This window comes from Protomyctophum bolini, assembly GCF_963924005.1.
Source record: "Protomyctophum bolini genome assembly, chromosome: 6".
NCBI classification, from domain to species: Eukaryota; Metazoa; Chordata; class Actinopteri; order Myctophiformes; family Myctophidae; genus Protomyctophum; species Protomyctophum bolini.
Window position 1 is genome coordinate 31,738,476 of NC_137867.1, and position 17,943 is coordinate 31,756,418.

A 17,943-nucleotide genomic window follows, 5' to 3' on the forward strand; every position below is an offset into this window, starting at 1 on the left:
TACGTTCTGCTACTTTTTTTATTTAGTAAACAACATTTTCAAGAACACGTGCTACAGAATTCCAGATTTACAGCTCCTAAACAATAACAACTTCAGAACAAACGCAAAATACCTGATGACTCTTGGTCAAATATCTGCAGGCTTTAAACACTGAGAAAACATTCATTATTATTTTCAATGTATTTATTAATATTAAATCAACCTCTTCAGTAAAAGGCCTCTTAAACTATGCAATTGTGATTGTGCAGCATATTCTTTTCCTGGTTCTGCTAAAGCTCCTTTGGTTTGTGCTTCTCTGCAGCTGTGATATTAGCACCCACACATAATGTAAAAGGGCCTTGGTCTGATTACCTGTGTGTGTGTGTGTGTGTGTGTGTGTGTGTGTGTGTGTGTGTGTGTGTGTGTGTGTGTGTGTGTGTGTGTGTGGCCTACAAGATTGGAAAACAAGTCAGATTGAAAGGTGCACTCGATTTCGCTGTTGGGGGAGCGCTGCCTGAAGGTGTCTTGAGCCACGTGAGGCACCGCCGAGCGAGCTAAAGCGAGCATGTCACCGTGCCGAGCATTTGGTTAGTCACCTTCATTCGACTCAGTGCTGTCCGACTGGTCCGAGTTATGTATCGATAGGGGGACAGAATCGTAAATCATTGTCCCCCTGAGACTCAGGGCCTGAGTCTTGTATCTTAGTTTGATAGGGGCCCTCGCCTCGGAGGAACGCGGGAGGTGAACTCGAAGGAAACAAGCACTCCTTTTTCAATCCGACTGGTTTTACAATCGTACTGTACGTAACTCACACACACACACACACACACACACACACACACACACACACACACACACACACACACACACACACACACTGTATATATATATGTCTAATCTCTTCTTAAAGCATTGCCATATAGCCTACCCTATTATGCAATTTGAATATACAGCAACGCAACCACAAACAAAGCAGTGCTAGTCTGTGGTTCCCATGTAAACTTACTCTTTATGCATATAGAACAAAAATCTATTAATCTCAAATTTGCAATAGTCGGTATGAGTTCTTAATTTGCCTCCTTTGAAAGACAAGCCATGACATACTGTATTTTTATTAAATATAAGGTTATTTAATTTTCAGGGTGAGTGTGGCAATTTCTCTCTCTGTGGTGAGAATGAACAATGTTTAATTTAACCAACTGATTTTGTTAATGCGTTAACCACTGATGTTGATGTTGCCTATAACATGAAGTGGATATACCAAAAGTTATAACTAATGTTACCGGGTGCACCTGAACAATGCTTTATGTATTTTATCTAACTAATTTTTACTCATTTTGTGGCTTTTATTAGTTATCATATCACTATTATGTCACTCTTACAGCAAGTTGCTGCATTTCGCTTTACCCAAAAGAGAAACATCACAGCTACATCACAGTTCAATGTTAACACAAGAATTAGAACATCATTGATGCTGATGTGTAGGCAATGTCATGTGTAACCCTTACCCAACCCAATGTAAAAGGATGGATGAAAGCAATTCTCCCACTACAATAAGACAGAAGACATTTTAAGGTGTAGCTAGTAAGCCAGATACTGTAACCGCTAATTAACTTTGCTACTACAGTATATGAAAGCATTTTCTATTGCAGAGAAGTCACGCCGTTATCATGCCATGTCTTGTTTAATCCGAATTTTAATGTTAATCCATGCTAACCAAGTAACCAGATACAGTATGTGCAATCTGGCATAGCCACAACCAGTTATTTTTTAATTATTTTAATAGACTAATAGGCGTTGTTAGATTTACAGTAGTTACTAATTGACATTCATCATCATCATTTATTTGTACATCCGGAGACTGTCCAAGACAGGCTTCAGACCGTTAATTATTATTGACTATTATGGAGTTTAAAATATTTCAGTTTAAACATTAACCTGTTTTGTAAAGGAGTTACTGAATTATATTCTATTAGTTGCCATTGTAGTGTTTAGGAGAGTTGTTGCACCGTTGGTGGGGAGCACATGTACAATATTTTCTTGTTTTATAATGATACAGACTCCTAAAAAGACCTTATTACCATTATGCAATTAGGCTATTTCTAAATGATGAAACAAAAATTGAATTCCCTCCATTTAATGGGAGATGTCATTGATGGTCTGTCATTAGGTTAGTCAAGTGCGGTCTCGATGGTATTAAGAGGGCATAACAACAAGGCTAAGCACTGTTCAAACTATCAAAAGCACGCTCTCAAAAGTGAACACAATTATTGTACAGTAATAATTATGTAACATGTAGATACAAATACAACCTAGAGTACCATGGAAACTGAAAACACCTTTCGTTACACAAACTAGTAACCACAGTAACACTATTTAAAGTACTGTAATGCCACACACTTCACTGTACATTAAGGCATGAGGTGTCTTCTTTAATGTACATCAGCAGAAGATTCACTGAGAAAGGAAATATAGGCTATGTCTATGTAAATAAGTAAAATGTATCACCTGTACCAGGAAGGCAAAGTTAAATATTTAAGCAATAAAAGCCTGCAATCAAACCATAAATATGTATCACCTCAAAATCGGGCACAATAGTTAACTGGCCAAAATAAAAAGGAAAGCATTCATGGATCAATTTAAACTGAAACTGACATTACTCTGGGGGGGTTTATCACTCCGCTTATCATTTGGATATGGTAAGTTAGGCCTTGTATATCCATTTATTTAGAAACACATTTGAAAACAATATGAAGCCACTGCTTGAGCACCAGCACCATCTAATATCTAATATATCTTAATATTTAAAACTGACAAATAAATTATTTGGCAAATCTTGTTCATGCAGTCTAGTTTATAGGTACAGTACAGTACTGTATGGACTTGATGCAGCTTTTTTGTCACTGAACTGCTTCATAAAATTCAATCATTTTAAAGCTCCTTGTTGGTATCCAATAAGAAAACAATTGAAAACATTCTTAAATCTAAACAATCCGTTTTTTAAAGCAAGCCGTTCAACATGTTCTGCAAAGCAAATTCTGCAATCAATATTTAGTTATTTTAGTTGTTATATAACAAATGCATTTATGTATTCTAGCATATTTGTACTGGGTTCACCATAATGGCTTGGTATTTTCAATTCTAAAAACGTTTTATTTTCTTGTGCTGTTAGTGCATTCAAACTACCTGTAATTGCCATGTATATTACATTGCAGACATACTGTACCTGGAGGCCAGCACCAGGTAAAATATGAACTAATAGGAAGGTCACAATGGATATGCAAGCATTATGATAATCATATTTGACTGCAATTAGGATAAGTCAAGTCTATGTGCAATTTACTGTATGTATTAACTGAGAAATACTGTAGCTGGCTGCTCATAGCCTGCAGCATTTTAGGGTAACTGCACATTAGAGAGGAATGGAAATTACTCAGGTATACAATTCTTGTGATAGACAATAAGCACCACACTTGTACAGTATAAACCAAACAATGCCATCTTTCAATCAAGTGCGGCAGAGCGATTAATACACTTTCTTCAGCATGTGCCATGAAATGAGCAAAACAATTAAAGATATGAGTCGTGATTTCAATTGAGTCACTTCATATTAATATTCCGTCAGCAGTTTTAACACCATAATCCTATGGCCTGGAGCCATTTCAATTTGCTGCATGTTAGGACACTGCAGCTATTGTCCTCAGTGCCATCCAATGAGATGCTGCAACAGAAGGTTCTTGTACAGTAGGTCTCTGTGGGCAAGAGTCCAGAAAGTGCTACAGGTGTGTAGAAGCAGGATGAATGACAGTAACCTAGGCATATGCAAGACTCCCACACGTGTGTAACAGGCAACTGCATGCGGTCATATCACACCGTCCATAGGATCATCCACCACAAATCTCAAAAAGGCCAATTCAGCAACAGCTGACATGTCAAGCACACCATCACAGAAGGATGATGGTGCGAGGAGTCAAATACAGCCGGACCTTAGCTATCAATTCTGAAGTACTTTAGATTGGGTTAGGCTGCTGTTCAGGGTGACGGTGATTAAGTAGAATTGATCAAGTCAAAGCTTACATAGCATATGTGTGGGGAACATGGGCTTGTACAACTGGCAAATTTCAAGGAAAACTTGTGTTTGCCGTCTTTTTTTTTTCTTTTTTTTTAATACAAAATACTGATATTTACTATTTGGGACACATTTTGCATTCATATAAACTGAAGCCCTTTTGTGACGATAGTCCACAATTCACCACAATACTTTAATAATACTGAGCATACCCAGACTCACATTACCATTAGCTGTGCAAGCTGTACACAAACATTCATCAATAGAATGACTGTACAAAATAAAGCAGGCCATAAACCTGCCAGTGCTATCATGTTCTCCTACTGAGGTTTCATAATTGTATTGTTTAACCGTATATAACTTAAACCAATCACCCCGATGTACATATTTCCTGTTGAGAAGATCATACTGTACATGTACATGCCATTTAGATTGTACAAACACTTAAGGGCAAAGTGTTAAATCTCTGAGGTTTGAGTTCTGTGTTTGAATTGCTGGTCATTACAGCTGATAAGCAGCACTTTGTCGTCAGTTAGTAGTTTAATTAATTACAGTATGATCTATGTCATGATTTCTAGCATAAAGGTTCTGTTCCAGCAGATTCCCCCTTTATGAACTGAACTCTGGTCTATCTTTGGTGGGGTATAGTTTATAATAATCAATAGACTCTTCATAGTCAGTACATTGCAATGGATGTTGTAGGCAAACATAAAAATCTAAAAACAGAAGCTCATCACTTTCATTGTCAGGTTGAGCTGACTTTGCAAAGCCAGAAGAAGAGGTACAGCTTGACTGCAGAGGCAGAAAATAGAAGCAGAGATTGCAGTCCTAAATTACAGGGCCCGCGTAGCCAATGATGCTTATCCTCTATTATTTGCCACTGTGATCTGGAGAGTGGGCCTGACCTTACCACAACTTCAAATGACAGCCGATGAACCAGAGGAAGGAGAGTGTGAAGAGGGGGACGAGGGAATGTTCCAGAAGAGCCATTTGCGTTTGCATTGTCGTCTCTGGTACAGATAATCCTCCTTGTCCCGTTCCTTGCGCGCTCTTTGGTAGTGATCGTCCTCCTTCAGGTACCACACAGGTGGCCATCTGTTTTTCTCAAAGTATTCCTGGTTTTCTACCGAGACAACAATTGAGAAAGTCCTGCACATTTGTACATTTACAAAAAGCACAACTTTTAAACTCAAGATTTAGATAGTAAAGTGTGTAATTTATGCCAGAACAAAATGTTAAACTCTCTTACGGTACAGTATGTTAAACACATATAATGATACCTAAATAAATGTATTCCCTCTCTTAAATTAAATAACTTGTGCAGATTATCTTGTTGTGATCATTTTATCCATAACGCAATGCAAAAAAAGTTGTTTTATGTTATTCTGCAGTGGGAACCCATGACGGAATTTACTTTTTAGCTAACTTTTTAATAAACTAAAAATATATATCACTGACTGTAGCACTCCATTATGATTCGCCTCCAAATGTAATATATCTTTCTTGACTTCGTTTTATATAATCTAGGTGTAACACCAGCTGCTAAGGAAATGTGTTTAGTTTTATTGTAAACTTGAGTGAGTAGCTTCCAGTAAATTGGAAAGGCAATCTCTAAACCCAAATCTAACCTTAATCCTAGGAGTAGAAGCACTTCACTCGGTCAAGAGTGTATTACCTGTAGACTTGGCCTTCATGTCTCGGGGAAACTTGCGGCACACACTGTTATAATTCGTGCAGATGTGGTGAAGGCACCACACAGTGAGCTGCTGGGCACAATGGAACTGTTGAGAGACAATAGTACATCAATTATAGCAGGTTTTTTATTTACAGTAAAATAATTGCCTATCAAAACAACTTTTTACTGTTCTCAACAATATGTGTGCAGTCACTGCAGTAGTGTAGTTCCAATTTGCAATGACTGAGGGAGTGGGACAACTGTACCTGGGCCATATCCAAGTAGACCAGTACATCTCCGTCAATATCGGACCCCATCATAGCTGCCTCCATCAACACTGTTACTGTGTAGAGTTCTGAAATCACGAAGTCAATACCAGTCAATAAAATAATAACATAACAGTTTAAAATCATGAGTCTCAACTCTGAGGACCCTATTTTGCATGTCATATTGAAAGGATAGATCTCCAAGTGCATGCATTTCCGTCATAATCACTGTAGCCTCTGTCGAATTGTGTCTCAAGTTCAAAACCCATCTGTGATATCTCTTGACAAACCAACAAACATTCACATACTTAGTTGTCTATTATATTAACCCCTGGGGTCAAAAAAAGCTTCGGTTTCGTTTTTGGCTAGGGTTAGCCAGCCTTCATCCAATCAGGATGAGAGGGGCCTTCCTCTAATCATGATCGAGTCGGGGCAGGCCTTGGGGACGGGCACGCGCTGTTGGCTTGTTGTGTCCCCCCCCCCCCACTGTAGAGCGTGTGCAATGTGCATGTGTACATCTTGTTACCGGGGCGGACCAGGGTGTTTTACAAATCACCCAAATCACTTAATGCTCCTTTAAGTGTTTGCGTTCAGCAAATAGAAATTGCACATAAGATGGCGGGGTTACTACTTAATTACAGCCTAGACCTGGAATTTAAAATGCACAAAATAGAGCATTCAATGTTATAAAAGAGTATAACTCTGACTGACTACAAATAGCACCAAATGGATGCCGGCTGGTCCATTGGTACATTCTCAGAGTTAAATTAAAACTCAGGATTTTACAGTCAAGAAACAACATAACAGTAATGCAGTCCAATTGTTTATACATAGATTATACCATACAAAATTAAAACCTGTAAGTGCAACCAGGTGGGGGAGGCAAAGACGGTTGGCAAGAACAATGAGCTCCATTGCGTCAAGGTCAGGTCGAGAACAAAATCGCCCAGTGTAGAGATATTCTAGTACAGCCCGCATACAGCTGCGAGTTGTATTAGGAAACAACACCTAAAAAAAGAGACAAAATGCAAAAAACAAGAGCATACATTATTTGAGTAATTCTGAGTTCTCCTTAGTAAACAGCAAAGACAACCAGAATATTTGAGAATTACAGCAGTGGACTGACGTGCCTTACCATAGCTATAGCTTCCCTACTACTTTCGCTACGACTTTAAGACATTTACATATACTTTACATTATGTACTGTAGGCTGCTGTATTTGATTTGTTTTACCTTGGAGATTTAATGCTAGGCATAGATTAGGTCCACAGAACAAACTAATCATATTACACCAGATTTGTGCTGCTAATTGTCTCCACCAGGTCGAAGGCATGGGGAGAGAGTATGTTTTGCATACTCTCCGTTTTGCATACTTTTCGTGTGTCCGTGTCTGTCTGTCCGTCCGTCCGTCCGTCCTTCCGTCAGTGAACAGCTAATCTCCGGCACCGTTAACCATATATATAGCGCCACCAGGAGGCTGCTTTGTGCAAAACAAGTTTTTGAACAGTACACCTACAGATTTTGTCCAAACATCACGCAAATTGGTACACAGTCTCTCTAGAGCCATTCAACGAAACAGGTCTTTCAGACTTCTCAGACTCCATCCTGATTGGCTAAGATTGGCTTCCAAAGTTCGCAGGAGTGCTCAGTTTCAAACAAAATGCTGCAAATCATGAACACATCGTGTGATTTCCGTGAAATTGTGCACGCACTTTCCCACTAGTCTGAGGAAGAAATGCCTCGAAATGACTCTGCCTCGCGGTGGCGGTATAACTGGCCGAAAAGTGTTTTTAACTTTGTATGCCAACTCCCTAGATGCCAAGGAAAAACCTTTGCCTGGAATTTTTCACATCTGCTCTTTATAGCGCGCCACCAGGAGGCTGACATATGTAAAAACACATTTTCTAATATTACTCCTTCAGATTTTATCCAAATTTCACGCGAATTGGTACACATGCTCTTCATAGTCATGTGATCAAGACGGGTTAGTTTGATTTCTCATAATCCACCCTCATTGGCTACGATTGGCTTCTAAACTTTTCAGGAGCAGCCCGTTTTGTACAAATCACCACAACTACGCAGCGTCCGATTGTGGTGAAACTGTGCATGCATATTCCCACTAGGCTTTGGAAGAAATACCACTTGACAGTTTTCAAATCAGCCTCACGGTGGCGCTACAACAGGCCAAGCCGGGTCACACACACATTTATATTGCTCCTAAACATTTAGCCAAACATCACACACACACACACACACACACACACACACACACACACACAATCCTCCTGGTGGAGACCTGTGACCAGAAGGGCACTTTTTCTAGTTAAGTTATACTTTGCACAGGTGTGTTGTTTGGTCTTTGACTCCATTGTTCTGTGCTGCATTGTTTCATAAATGTATGAAGTGACTTTATCAAAACAGTTACAGTACAGGTTTTTGTGGAATTATCATTAGAATTATTTCAATTTCCACAGTGGAAAATAAAGATTATTTTTGTACAATCAGATTCTTGTTGAATGTCTAAAATGATGTGAATGTGTATTTTGTATTTTCTCCACAACTTTATTTCTATTCTTTCTCACTAACGTGATAAGTCGTGTGACTCCGCGTGTTCATCCTGTCTGTTGTTTTTATTTTACTAAATTTACTTAAAAAAAGGATAAACTGTTGGTCAAGAAAATATTATCTTTGGCTATTGTCTTTCATACAGGGAAAAATGTCTCTCTATACTCTGGAATTAGTCTACATAGAATCTAGATGACACTTGTTTTATCCTTGATCCTGATGTGGAAACTACAGAGACCTTGTTTTGGGTTGTACATGTAGAATGGGTTGTACATGTAGAATGCCATACCTCTTTGGTGCAGCTCTCCACAAAAGGCCCACCAAACATAGCTGCCATCCAATCACAGCTAGAGATGAGCAAGGGCTTATGGGCCATTATTGTTCCATCGTCTAGCTTGAAGACAACATCTGCAACACCAAAATTACACACACATTACATCTTGTACTACAGCACTCACTGACAGCTTTATTCAGTACTACAGTGTAGACTTCATCTAGCATCTTCCATACAGTACATTAAAAAAACATGACGTATATCAAAAAACAAAATATCTTCTCACCAGAGAAGGTGCCTTTGGCCAAGCACTCTTTCACTCTGTTGGTTCGTCGTACATGGAAGGCTTTGGTGATTTCCTGGTTCATGAAGGCTTCATTGTTGAGTATGTTTGCCACCATCATCCGCAAGTCAAAGACCTCCAACAGCTCAGCAATATGTGCAATATGCATTAGCTCTTTTTCATGTTCATCCAGCTGACCGGTGTACAAGTAACGAAGTACGGCCCGGAAAGGGCCAAGCTGCATGGACTGGTCCATGTGCACCACGGTCATAGGCCTGGGGCTGTAGGTTACGGGGTCATCCACCAGCTCCTCCTGGATGCTGACAAAGGCCCTACTCCATGAGGCTAACAATCTGCCCCGTCTGCCCCCTGCAGAGTCCTTCAGGGTTCCATCACTAGTGCAGGCCCGCAGATTAGCCCTGTCCCCGTCGTCAATGCTCTCACACACATCGAAGCTGGCGGCACGCATCAGCATCTCTCGGCCAGAGAGGGGAGCACGCGGAGGCTTGTCTGACTCCTCGGGGCGTGAGTCCATGATGAAGAGGTCATAGAACTTTGAAGAGGATGTTGCCAAGTAGATCTTGTGTGCAAATATTTTCTGTCGCTCCTGTAGCACCAGGATGACATCAGCACAGTGGGGGTCCTCCAGGAGACGTGCTGGGTGCTCCTCTGTGGTGGATGGCGGAGGGGGCACAGTTATAATAGGTGGGGGAGGTTTGGGTGGTAAGAAGGGGGCCTGGAGGAGAGGTCGCTGTACGTTTCGTAGGTGGGACTTCCAAAATTGCAAGTGACGGCGTGAGATTAGTGCAGCTCGGATGGCATTATCAAAGACGTCCTTAACTCCAAACTGAGCTACAACGCTTGTCTCAAAATATGGCACTCCCAGCTCCTTGGCTACCTCACGGCCCCTTTCTGGAGGCAAAATCTCATTAGACTTAATGGGTCTGGAAGAAAGAAAAAAGCATTGAACTACAGCTGGTACTGTTTCAACATTATGAAAAATATATAAACAAGGAAAGATGCATATGCAATTATGCATTAATGATCTTAGGTATCAATTTCCACGGTTTAGGTACTCATCTAATTCTTCATGTTTTAGGAAATATTCTATTATTATTTTATTGCTCATTTAGTAATTTGGTATATCAGTGTGGCGAGTGTGCTGCTGACGACCTAATACTAAATAGCATTCTTAATGGAATATATGATTATACCCGAGAAATATTTCAAAATCATGGTGCTAAAAGTCTTTGCGAATAGTTACCTTGCTAATGGTCTCCGTGCCCTGTTGACAGCTTCCAGATCAGCGTAACGCAGATCCAGCTGACAGCCCACCAAGATGACAGGAGCACGGGGGCAGAAGTGCTTGATCTCAGGGTACCACATGGTCTTCACATGGTACAGAGAGTTGGGGTTGGCAATGGAAAAACACAACACAACTACGTCGGACCTGAAGGGAAAAAGAGAAGTGGTTCTAATTCCGTTTATTTAACATCAGATCTGTAGGCAGGGGTGGAAAAGTAAGTAATTACAAATACTGTTATTGTGAATGAGTAGCATGGTCCCCACTTTGATGAGAATCGAGTAGTTTTGACTTCTATTTGATTTTGAGTAATATTTAAGTCAAGTAAGAGTAGTCTAATTAAATTTAGTAGAAAGGAAGTCTATACTGCCATGCATCAGCCAAATGAAGGCCCTGGCGCATCACACGAGCATATAAGGAGAAGACAGTTGAGCAGCTCGAACAATTCAAGCCTCTATTATTAACACCTTGGATCCGTATGACGAGTATACCTGTAATATAAATTAATGACGCTGGGTACAGATGATGAGCAGGCTCATCTTAAGGCGTTTGATATCGCTATAACATTGCTTCGCTGTGTTTCATTTTTGGAACCATTCCGGTTGCTATGCACGGTTGCCAGGGCCCGCCCGCACTGCTTTTGTTTCTCTGAAACTAATGCGCTGTCCGTGGTGTTGAACAGATCGGTGATGTTCAGAGGTCATTTCTGATTATCCAGTGAGTGCAATGGGAACATTGGCGTTTTCTAGAGCAAGGGTGGACCTCAATTTAGCTCGGTAGCATTCATGATATGCTTTAGCATCCGAGATGAAAGCCAAAAGCGGAAGACCAGGAAGATGCAGTCATTGTAGTAGCATCGAAACGTCAGTCATACTTTTTGTATTTAGTACCTATGCGAACTGCTCCAGTGTCTTCTCCTTATAGTTCTAATTTAATATTCTTCTCACCGTAGTCTGTAGGAGATGATAAGCTTACCTGCCATATGCAAAACGGCGGTCCTTGTGATGGTCCCCAAAGGTATCCCAGAGGCGAAGGGAGACACTGACATCGTCTACCACATCTCTGGAACGCTCTAGAACCTAATAACAGAGTAGAAAATGTACGCACATATTAAGACAAAGAATAAATGGAGAAAACAAACGAACAAGAAATTACACAGTCATATACCAGCGTGTGGCAAGCTAAACCCCTTGAAAAGTTGTGTCATGACAGTCTATCTCTGCTGTCAAATTAAAGGAGTTAATTAATTTGTGAGATGAATTAGATTAAAAAAGATGAATGCAATTAATCCATGCTTGGATGACCCGCCCCATACATCCCATCGACCCTGCACTATCTGGATGGCACTAACCAACATATGTTGGTTATTGCCATAAAAGGCTGCACAATTTACATAGGCAGTGGCTCAAATCACATGACAACGGGGTGAGAGACAGAGAGACATCATCCTGCCACACTGGATTTGTTACGTATGTAACAAATCCATTTCAATACATGTTTGTGAAATGTATATATCCGCATTCTCTCATTTATTAACATTCCCACAACAATATACAGAAAAACATGGCATATTTTGGATCATAATTAATCATGATAAATTAATGTTTAAGCTGTGATTCATCTGTTTACAATTTTGTATTGTTTGACAGCCCTAATTGTATTTATATATGAGAGAGAGAGAGAGAGAGAGCAAACATTAATTTAAGGTGCCTTTCGCATCTAAAGGTGGATTTATTCATGCACTAACAATCCAACATCTATCTGTAAAACATAATTTATACAAATAACTGTGTCCTTGCATAAAAGGGAAATCTGTAACTTGTGCTTGTGTGTACCTTCTTGTGTGGGTGGATTGTCTTTGTTCTGACTGTTTTGATTCCTTTATTGTCATCTGCTTATCATTCCGTCTTTCTATTTGAATTTGAATTGATTGCTCAGACAATCAAATCATCACATTCCGTGGTACAAACACTGTGGTCCTACCCCCCCCCCCCATGAGACTTACAAATCCCAAATGTTTATAAACAAATCCCAAATGTTTGCAAACAAATCCCAAATGTTTATAAACAAATCCCAAAATGTTTATAAACAAATCACAAATGTTTATAAACAAATCACAAATGTTTATAAACAAATCACAAATGTTTATAAACAAATACCAAAATGTTTATAAACAAATCCCAAATCCCATTAGACTTGGTCCTACCCCCCCGACCATGAGACTTACTACAGGTCAACTGGAAGTGGTCCTACCCCCCCCCATGAGACTTACAAATCCCAAATGTTTATAAACAAATCCCAAATGTTTGTAAACAAATCCCAGATGTTTATAAACAAATCCCAAAATGTTTATAAACAAATCACAAATGTTTATAAACAAATCACAAATGTTTATAAACAAATACCAAAATGTTTATAAACAAATACCAAAATGTTTATAAACAAATCCCAAATCCCATGAGACTTGGTCCTACCCCCCCGACCATGAGACTTACTACAGGTCAACTGGAAGTGGTCCTACCCCCCCCATGAGACTTACAAATCCCAAATGTTTATAAACAAATCCCAAATGTTTGTAAACAAATCCCAAATGTTTATAAACAAATCCCAAAATGTTTATAAACAAATCGCAAATGTTTATAAACAAATCACAAATGTTTATAAACAAATCACAAATGTTTATAAACAAATACCAAAATGTTTATAAACAAATCCCAAATCCCATGAGACTTGGTCCTACCCCCCCGACCATGAGACTTACTACAGGTCAACTGGTAGTGGTCCCACACAAAGCTGAGCATAGGAGGGGCTATAGAGCCCATAAAAAATGGGAATGACATTTATCTAAATATAAATCTCTTCTCAACACCAGAATTTGGGGCCAAATAATTTTAGTACTAGTTAGTGAGGCTTATTTTTTTTTATACTTGGTCATTACCAAAAAAGACATGTTTTGAGAGACATCGAGAGAAAAAAGTGGTGAGCATATTACGGATCGGAATCAGAGGATTACTTACTTCCTGGCAAACTCTGTACTGGTCAATTGCCCAGACTGTGGGAACATGTGTGGCGAGAAGCTGGTACTGTGTAAGCGTGGCATTGCAGGCCCGGGCACAGATAAGCCGGGTCTTCCCAACAGCATTGTCTCCAACCACCACACACTTGATGGTTTCAACGTTTGGCCTCTCATAGTCCATATCAGAATCTGTCAACTGGGACCTGTCACAGTAAAGATTCAGACATTATGTTCAACATTTAGTTGAAGAAATTGAAGCAGCCTTCTTGTAACCCTATAATTGTACTATTCACTTATCAATCAATGAATCAATACAGCCCTTTGACTTTAATCTGCATTGCTCATTCATCTGCAGAGCTATGAATGGAGCATCATGTCATGTGACTGCTCTGTGAAAGTAGCTGGCTGTGCCAATTCACAATTTCCCTTGTCCTTGTTCTTGATACAGATAAGAGGATTTAAAGAGACAACCAAACAGCAAAGACATTTTCAAATAGTACAAATCTTTCAGTCATAAGTGAAAGATATTATGGTAATAAATTAATAAAACAAATTCCTTTTTGAGTATAACCAAATAAAGAGATATTTTTAGCTTTTTTAAGTGCATGAAGGCTGATGCAACCAAGCCAATTCTGTAATTTCATCCATCAGCTGCAAGAACAAGTACTACCCGTCCTCGCTTGCATTTCCTGGTCAAATGGTCATGTCCAATTATGCTCAAGCAGAGCAAGCATTATGCTGCAATAGAATGTTGACTCACAAATACAACAGCAATGTTACGCAATTTAATGACAGAAAAAGCTAAATTCACTACATGTGTTTTAGTAATCTCTTGAAAATAGCATCCTGGCACCTATTTATCAGCCCCTGCCAGGCCATCCTGCATAAAATAAATACGGTAAGCTGTTAAATCAAAGCATGAAATTGATGATCCACAATCACTGTCTGTCAGTGTACATATCTATATTGTACTAGAGTATTACAAGATAGTAGTTGCTCTCCCATTCACCTCCTAACCTATTATCTTAATGCTTTTCAACAGCCTCTGTAGTGATAATTTGATCAACATATGATGCTGCTGTTCAAAGAACATCGTACTGTACTTCACAGTCGTGTTTCAGGGCCAAACATATGATCCATATCCATTCATAAAAACAAACCCATTCATGGTTAGGCTGTGTAGCCTTTTGGAAAAATAAAACACCATGTAGCCTATATGAAAACAAACCAAAGCATTGCGCTTTCCACTAATGTAATTATGTTTAATAATGCATTCTATCATATGTACAAACGTTCATGAATAGTGGCTACAACAACATACGAACTAAATAGCTGACAAGAAAAACAACCTTGCTCCTCATCGCTACCAAATACCAATCAGTCAATCATCAATCCTACTGTACATAAAGCATCACATCCATAAGCTATTTTAGGCGTGAAACGGACTATAGCTATATCCTACTCACCTGTGCGTTAGAAGACGTTAAACAGAACTATGTATGTCTATTGAATAGTGGGCGTAGGTCCACTCGTAGTGAGCAAAAATATATTTGAGTCTTATTAGGTTAGGCAAACATACCATAAACTTGCATATCCATATTAAGCTATTAAAGGCAAGCTATGCTATCCTACATGGTTTTCGTCTCGGTTGTATTTTTCCAAATCTACATGGCCCAACCCAGGGATTTATAAATTGGTGTGAAGAACCACCAGGCACAGGCTTCCAGACCATAAACATGAACAGATCATCGATATGTCCGTTGTGGACTTATCAAAAAAAGAATAAAAGAGATGATAGGATTTGCAGAGTCTATACCGATGGAGCTGCAGCATTCCCTATTCCAACAAGTCAAGTCGCTGTTCGCTCAGTGCCGCTGCATTTACTCGTTATGTAACATCCAGTAGGGCTTCCAAGTGGCGTTTAGCGTTGGCGACGGCGCAGCCTACTGTTTATTTGGCTCTGTGTAGTGTGTAGGCTGCCTACACCCCCAAAATATCCACATCGACTGCAATCGCTTGATTTACTTGGTTACACAGTACTGCCGAGTCCCGACTGCACAAAACATGCCGTTTCTCCTTACCGCAACATAAGGAAGTGGTGCATCGGATTGGTCGATGATCGAAACGAAAAGGGCTCCATTGGATGCGGCTTGCACCTGACGGCAGCTCGATTTTAACCTCATCTTCAAGGCAAGGTTAAGGAGGCTTGAGAATAGGCGGTCGGGGCGCAGATGTTTCGAGGAAAGTAACAGGAAAAACAGCTAGCACTGCAGCCGCAATGCCAAATGCGAGAGCAGTGTTTGTCAACTCGCAGAGCCGCAGCCCGACCGTGGCGCGCAGCAGCGTCAAGGAACAACCTCCAGTCAGTCACATTATCACATAGGCCTACGTAGCTAATAACAGGCACCGCGCACCAACAAAAGTTAAAACCCGGCCATTCATTACGAAACAAAACACTGCTGGGCTTATTATTAGGTGACAATTGATTTGTGCCCCCAACAGTGTTTATGCCGTTTGCTTTGCCTAGTCCACTTGGCACTTGCCAGAATGTGAACCCAGGCATATTGAGTACACCAACGTTTTATGTTAGAAATGTTGAGTATGGGTCCCCACTCCCCAGCATGTAGAAACTTCCAGATGCTAACTTGCATTGAGCAATTTTCATAATGGGTATATGTGACCATACCATTAACAACCTATATAAAAGGTAAAATATTCAAAATGTCATCATGCTTTAACAGCTAGCTTTATGTAGCATCTGACATTCTGACGTGTCAAAATTGGGGGGGTTTCATGATGCTGCTCCATTCTGTGCATTATTTTAGCAAAAAAACACTCATTGGGGCCATGCCCACTTGCATCATCACATTTGTGATGACAGCAATGTCTGTTTTTAGCCCAATGAAAACCCCCTAGTTTGACATGCCACATGCTACATAAAGCATGATGACATTTTGAATATTATAGGTTGTTAATGCCAATTATTATACCAATTATGAAACTTGCTCAACATATGCAAGTTAGCATCCGGCAGTTTATCCATGCTGGGGACCCATACTCAACAATTCTAACATAAAACCTTGGTGTAGCTAACATGTCCGGGTTCACAATGGGGCTCTATTGGCTGGCAAGTAGACTATTTGATGGAATAATTGATTGAACATGTACGCCGTAATATGATTAGATTTGGGTGTGTTCTAATTCTAAATAATGTGTTTGTGTTGACTATTGTGTAATTTATTTGTATGTGTAAACCTTTTTAGTAATAGGCCTACTATTTAGTATAATAGTAGGCCTATTAGTTTACTATAATTAGCCAAATGTGTGAGACCCCCCCACACACGCACACAATTCAATTTAAATTCATATTGGCATGAGAAAACATGTTTACATTCCCAAAGCAAAAAGTGCACACACACACACACACACACACACACACACACACACACACACACACACACACACACACACACACGCACAGTCGCACACTCATAGTGATTCCTGTTTGGAGTGGAACGGTTTTATGGCCTATTCAGTGCTTCACAATCACAATAAAACTATTTGAAACACATACCCTCTGATCTTCGTTCCTACTCTCATCTATGTTCATGAAGGGTAGGTCATGACCGAAAGAATAAGGTTGCGAATACAAGCAGCCGAAATGAGTTTTCTTCGACGGGTGGCTGGCATCTCCCTTAGAGATGTATACGGTGAGAAGTTCAGTCACGCGAGAAAGACTGAGTAGAGTAGCTGCTGCTTCGCTTGGAAAGTAGCCATCTTAGGTGGTTCGGGCATCTGGTTAGGATGCCTCTCGGGCGTCTCCCTATGGAGGTCCTTGAGGCATGTCCCACTGGGAGGAGATCCCGGGGCAGACCAAGGCACATGCAGCCACTGGCCTTGGAATGCCTCGGGATCCCCCAGGAAGAAGTTATTCATGTTGCTCTAGAGAGGGAAGTCTGGAGGTCTCTGGTGGAGCTGTTGCATGCCCTGGCGACCCGGCTACGGAAAAGCGGTTGAAGATGGATGGATGGACCTGATCTTCCTTCTGTCTCTTCTGCTGCCAACACACAGACGCACACACGTACACACACACACACACACACACACACACACACACACACACACACACACACACACACACACACACACACAAAATAGTAGTTTTACTATGGGTGCTATCATATCAGTAGGCTAAATATTTGGTGCATATCATACAGTGAATCACACCATGAATAACACTAACCATGCAGGCTGGCATGATTTAAACTCCTGCAATGTGAAGCTTACTCCACCAGGTGAGGCTGTCACATTAATTTCTTCACTTTGGTCATTGTCACTGTCAAAGGCATGAGGCACATGGGTAGATCAAAATGTGTTTATTTATCAAAATAATAGATGATTTGGAAGTGATACATCTATTAGATTACAGGCTTTCTGACTATTGAGAGAGTGAATGTTCATAAACAAAATATTTGCGCCTCACTGAGAAAAAATAAATCAAATATAATATAGA

At 40.1% G+C, this 17,943-nt stretch overlaps 3 protein-coding genes across 3 annotated transcripts in view; 1 reads left to right on the forward strand and 2 right to left on the reverse strand.

Annotated features, from left to right (window-relative positions):
• pebp4 (phosphatidylethanolamine binding protein 4) overlaps positions 1 to 5,016 on the reverse strand; it is a 62,808-nt gene extending 57,792 nt beyond the window's left edge. Inside the window, exon 1 of the mRNA XM_080765910.1 lies at positions 4,959 to 5,016. The gene's annotated coding sequence lies outside the window, so the exon portion shown is untranslated. The remainder of the gene's footprint in view (positions 1 to 4,958) is intronic.
• On the reverse strand, positions 1 to 15,748 carry rhobtb2a (Rho related BTB domain containing 2a). Its single transcript, XM_080765909.1, has 10 exons — positions 15,512 to 15,748; positions 13,432 to 13,633; positions 11,390 to 11,493; positions 10,376 to 10,561; positions 9,115 to 10,055; positions 8,844 to 8,962; positions 6,847 to 6,997; positions 5,990 to 6,078; positions 5,724 to 5,829; positions 1 to 5,171 (listed from the first exon to the last, which is right to left on the reverse strand). Exons 1-10 carry the CDS (start codon positions 15,568 to 15,570, stop codon positions 4,966 to 4,968), a joined length of 2,163 nt encoding a protein of 720 aa, XP_080622035.1. The 5' UTR covers positions 15,571 to 15,748; the 3' UTR covers positions 1 to 4,965.
• ido1 (indoleamine 2,3-dioxygenase 1) overlaps positions 15,709 to 17,943 on the forward strand; it is a gene marked incomplete at both ends in the record, with an annotated part of 21,027 nt that continues 18,792 nt past the window's right edge. The window contains one exon of the mRNA XM_080765758.1: positions 15,709 to 15,792. Coding sequence (XP_080621884.1) covers positions 15,709 to 15,792 — 84 coding nt within the window. The remainder of the gene's footprint in view (positions 15,793 to 17,943) is intronic.

What these genes read in the sequence shown, in the direction of transcription:
- rhobtb2a (XM_080765909.1), bottom strand. Translation starts at nt 15,570, where the DNA reads ATGGAGCCCTTTTCGTTTCGATCATCGACCAATCCGATGCACCACTTC. An exon ending in CGCCGTTTTGCATATGGCAG is followed by an intron (nt 10,562 to 11,389) that starts GTAAGCTTATCA and finishes TTTTCCCTTCAG; the next exon opens with GTCCGACGTAGTTGTGTTGT. An exon ending in GCACGGAGACCATTAGCAAG is followed by an intron (nt 10,056 to 10,375) that starts GTAACTATTCGC and finishes TCTTTCTTCCAG; the next exon opens with ACCCATTAAGTCTAATGAGA.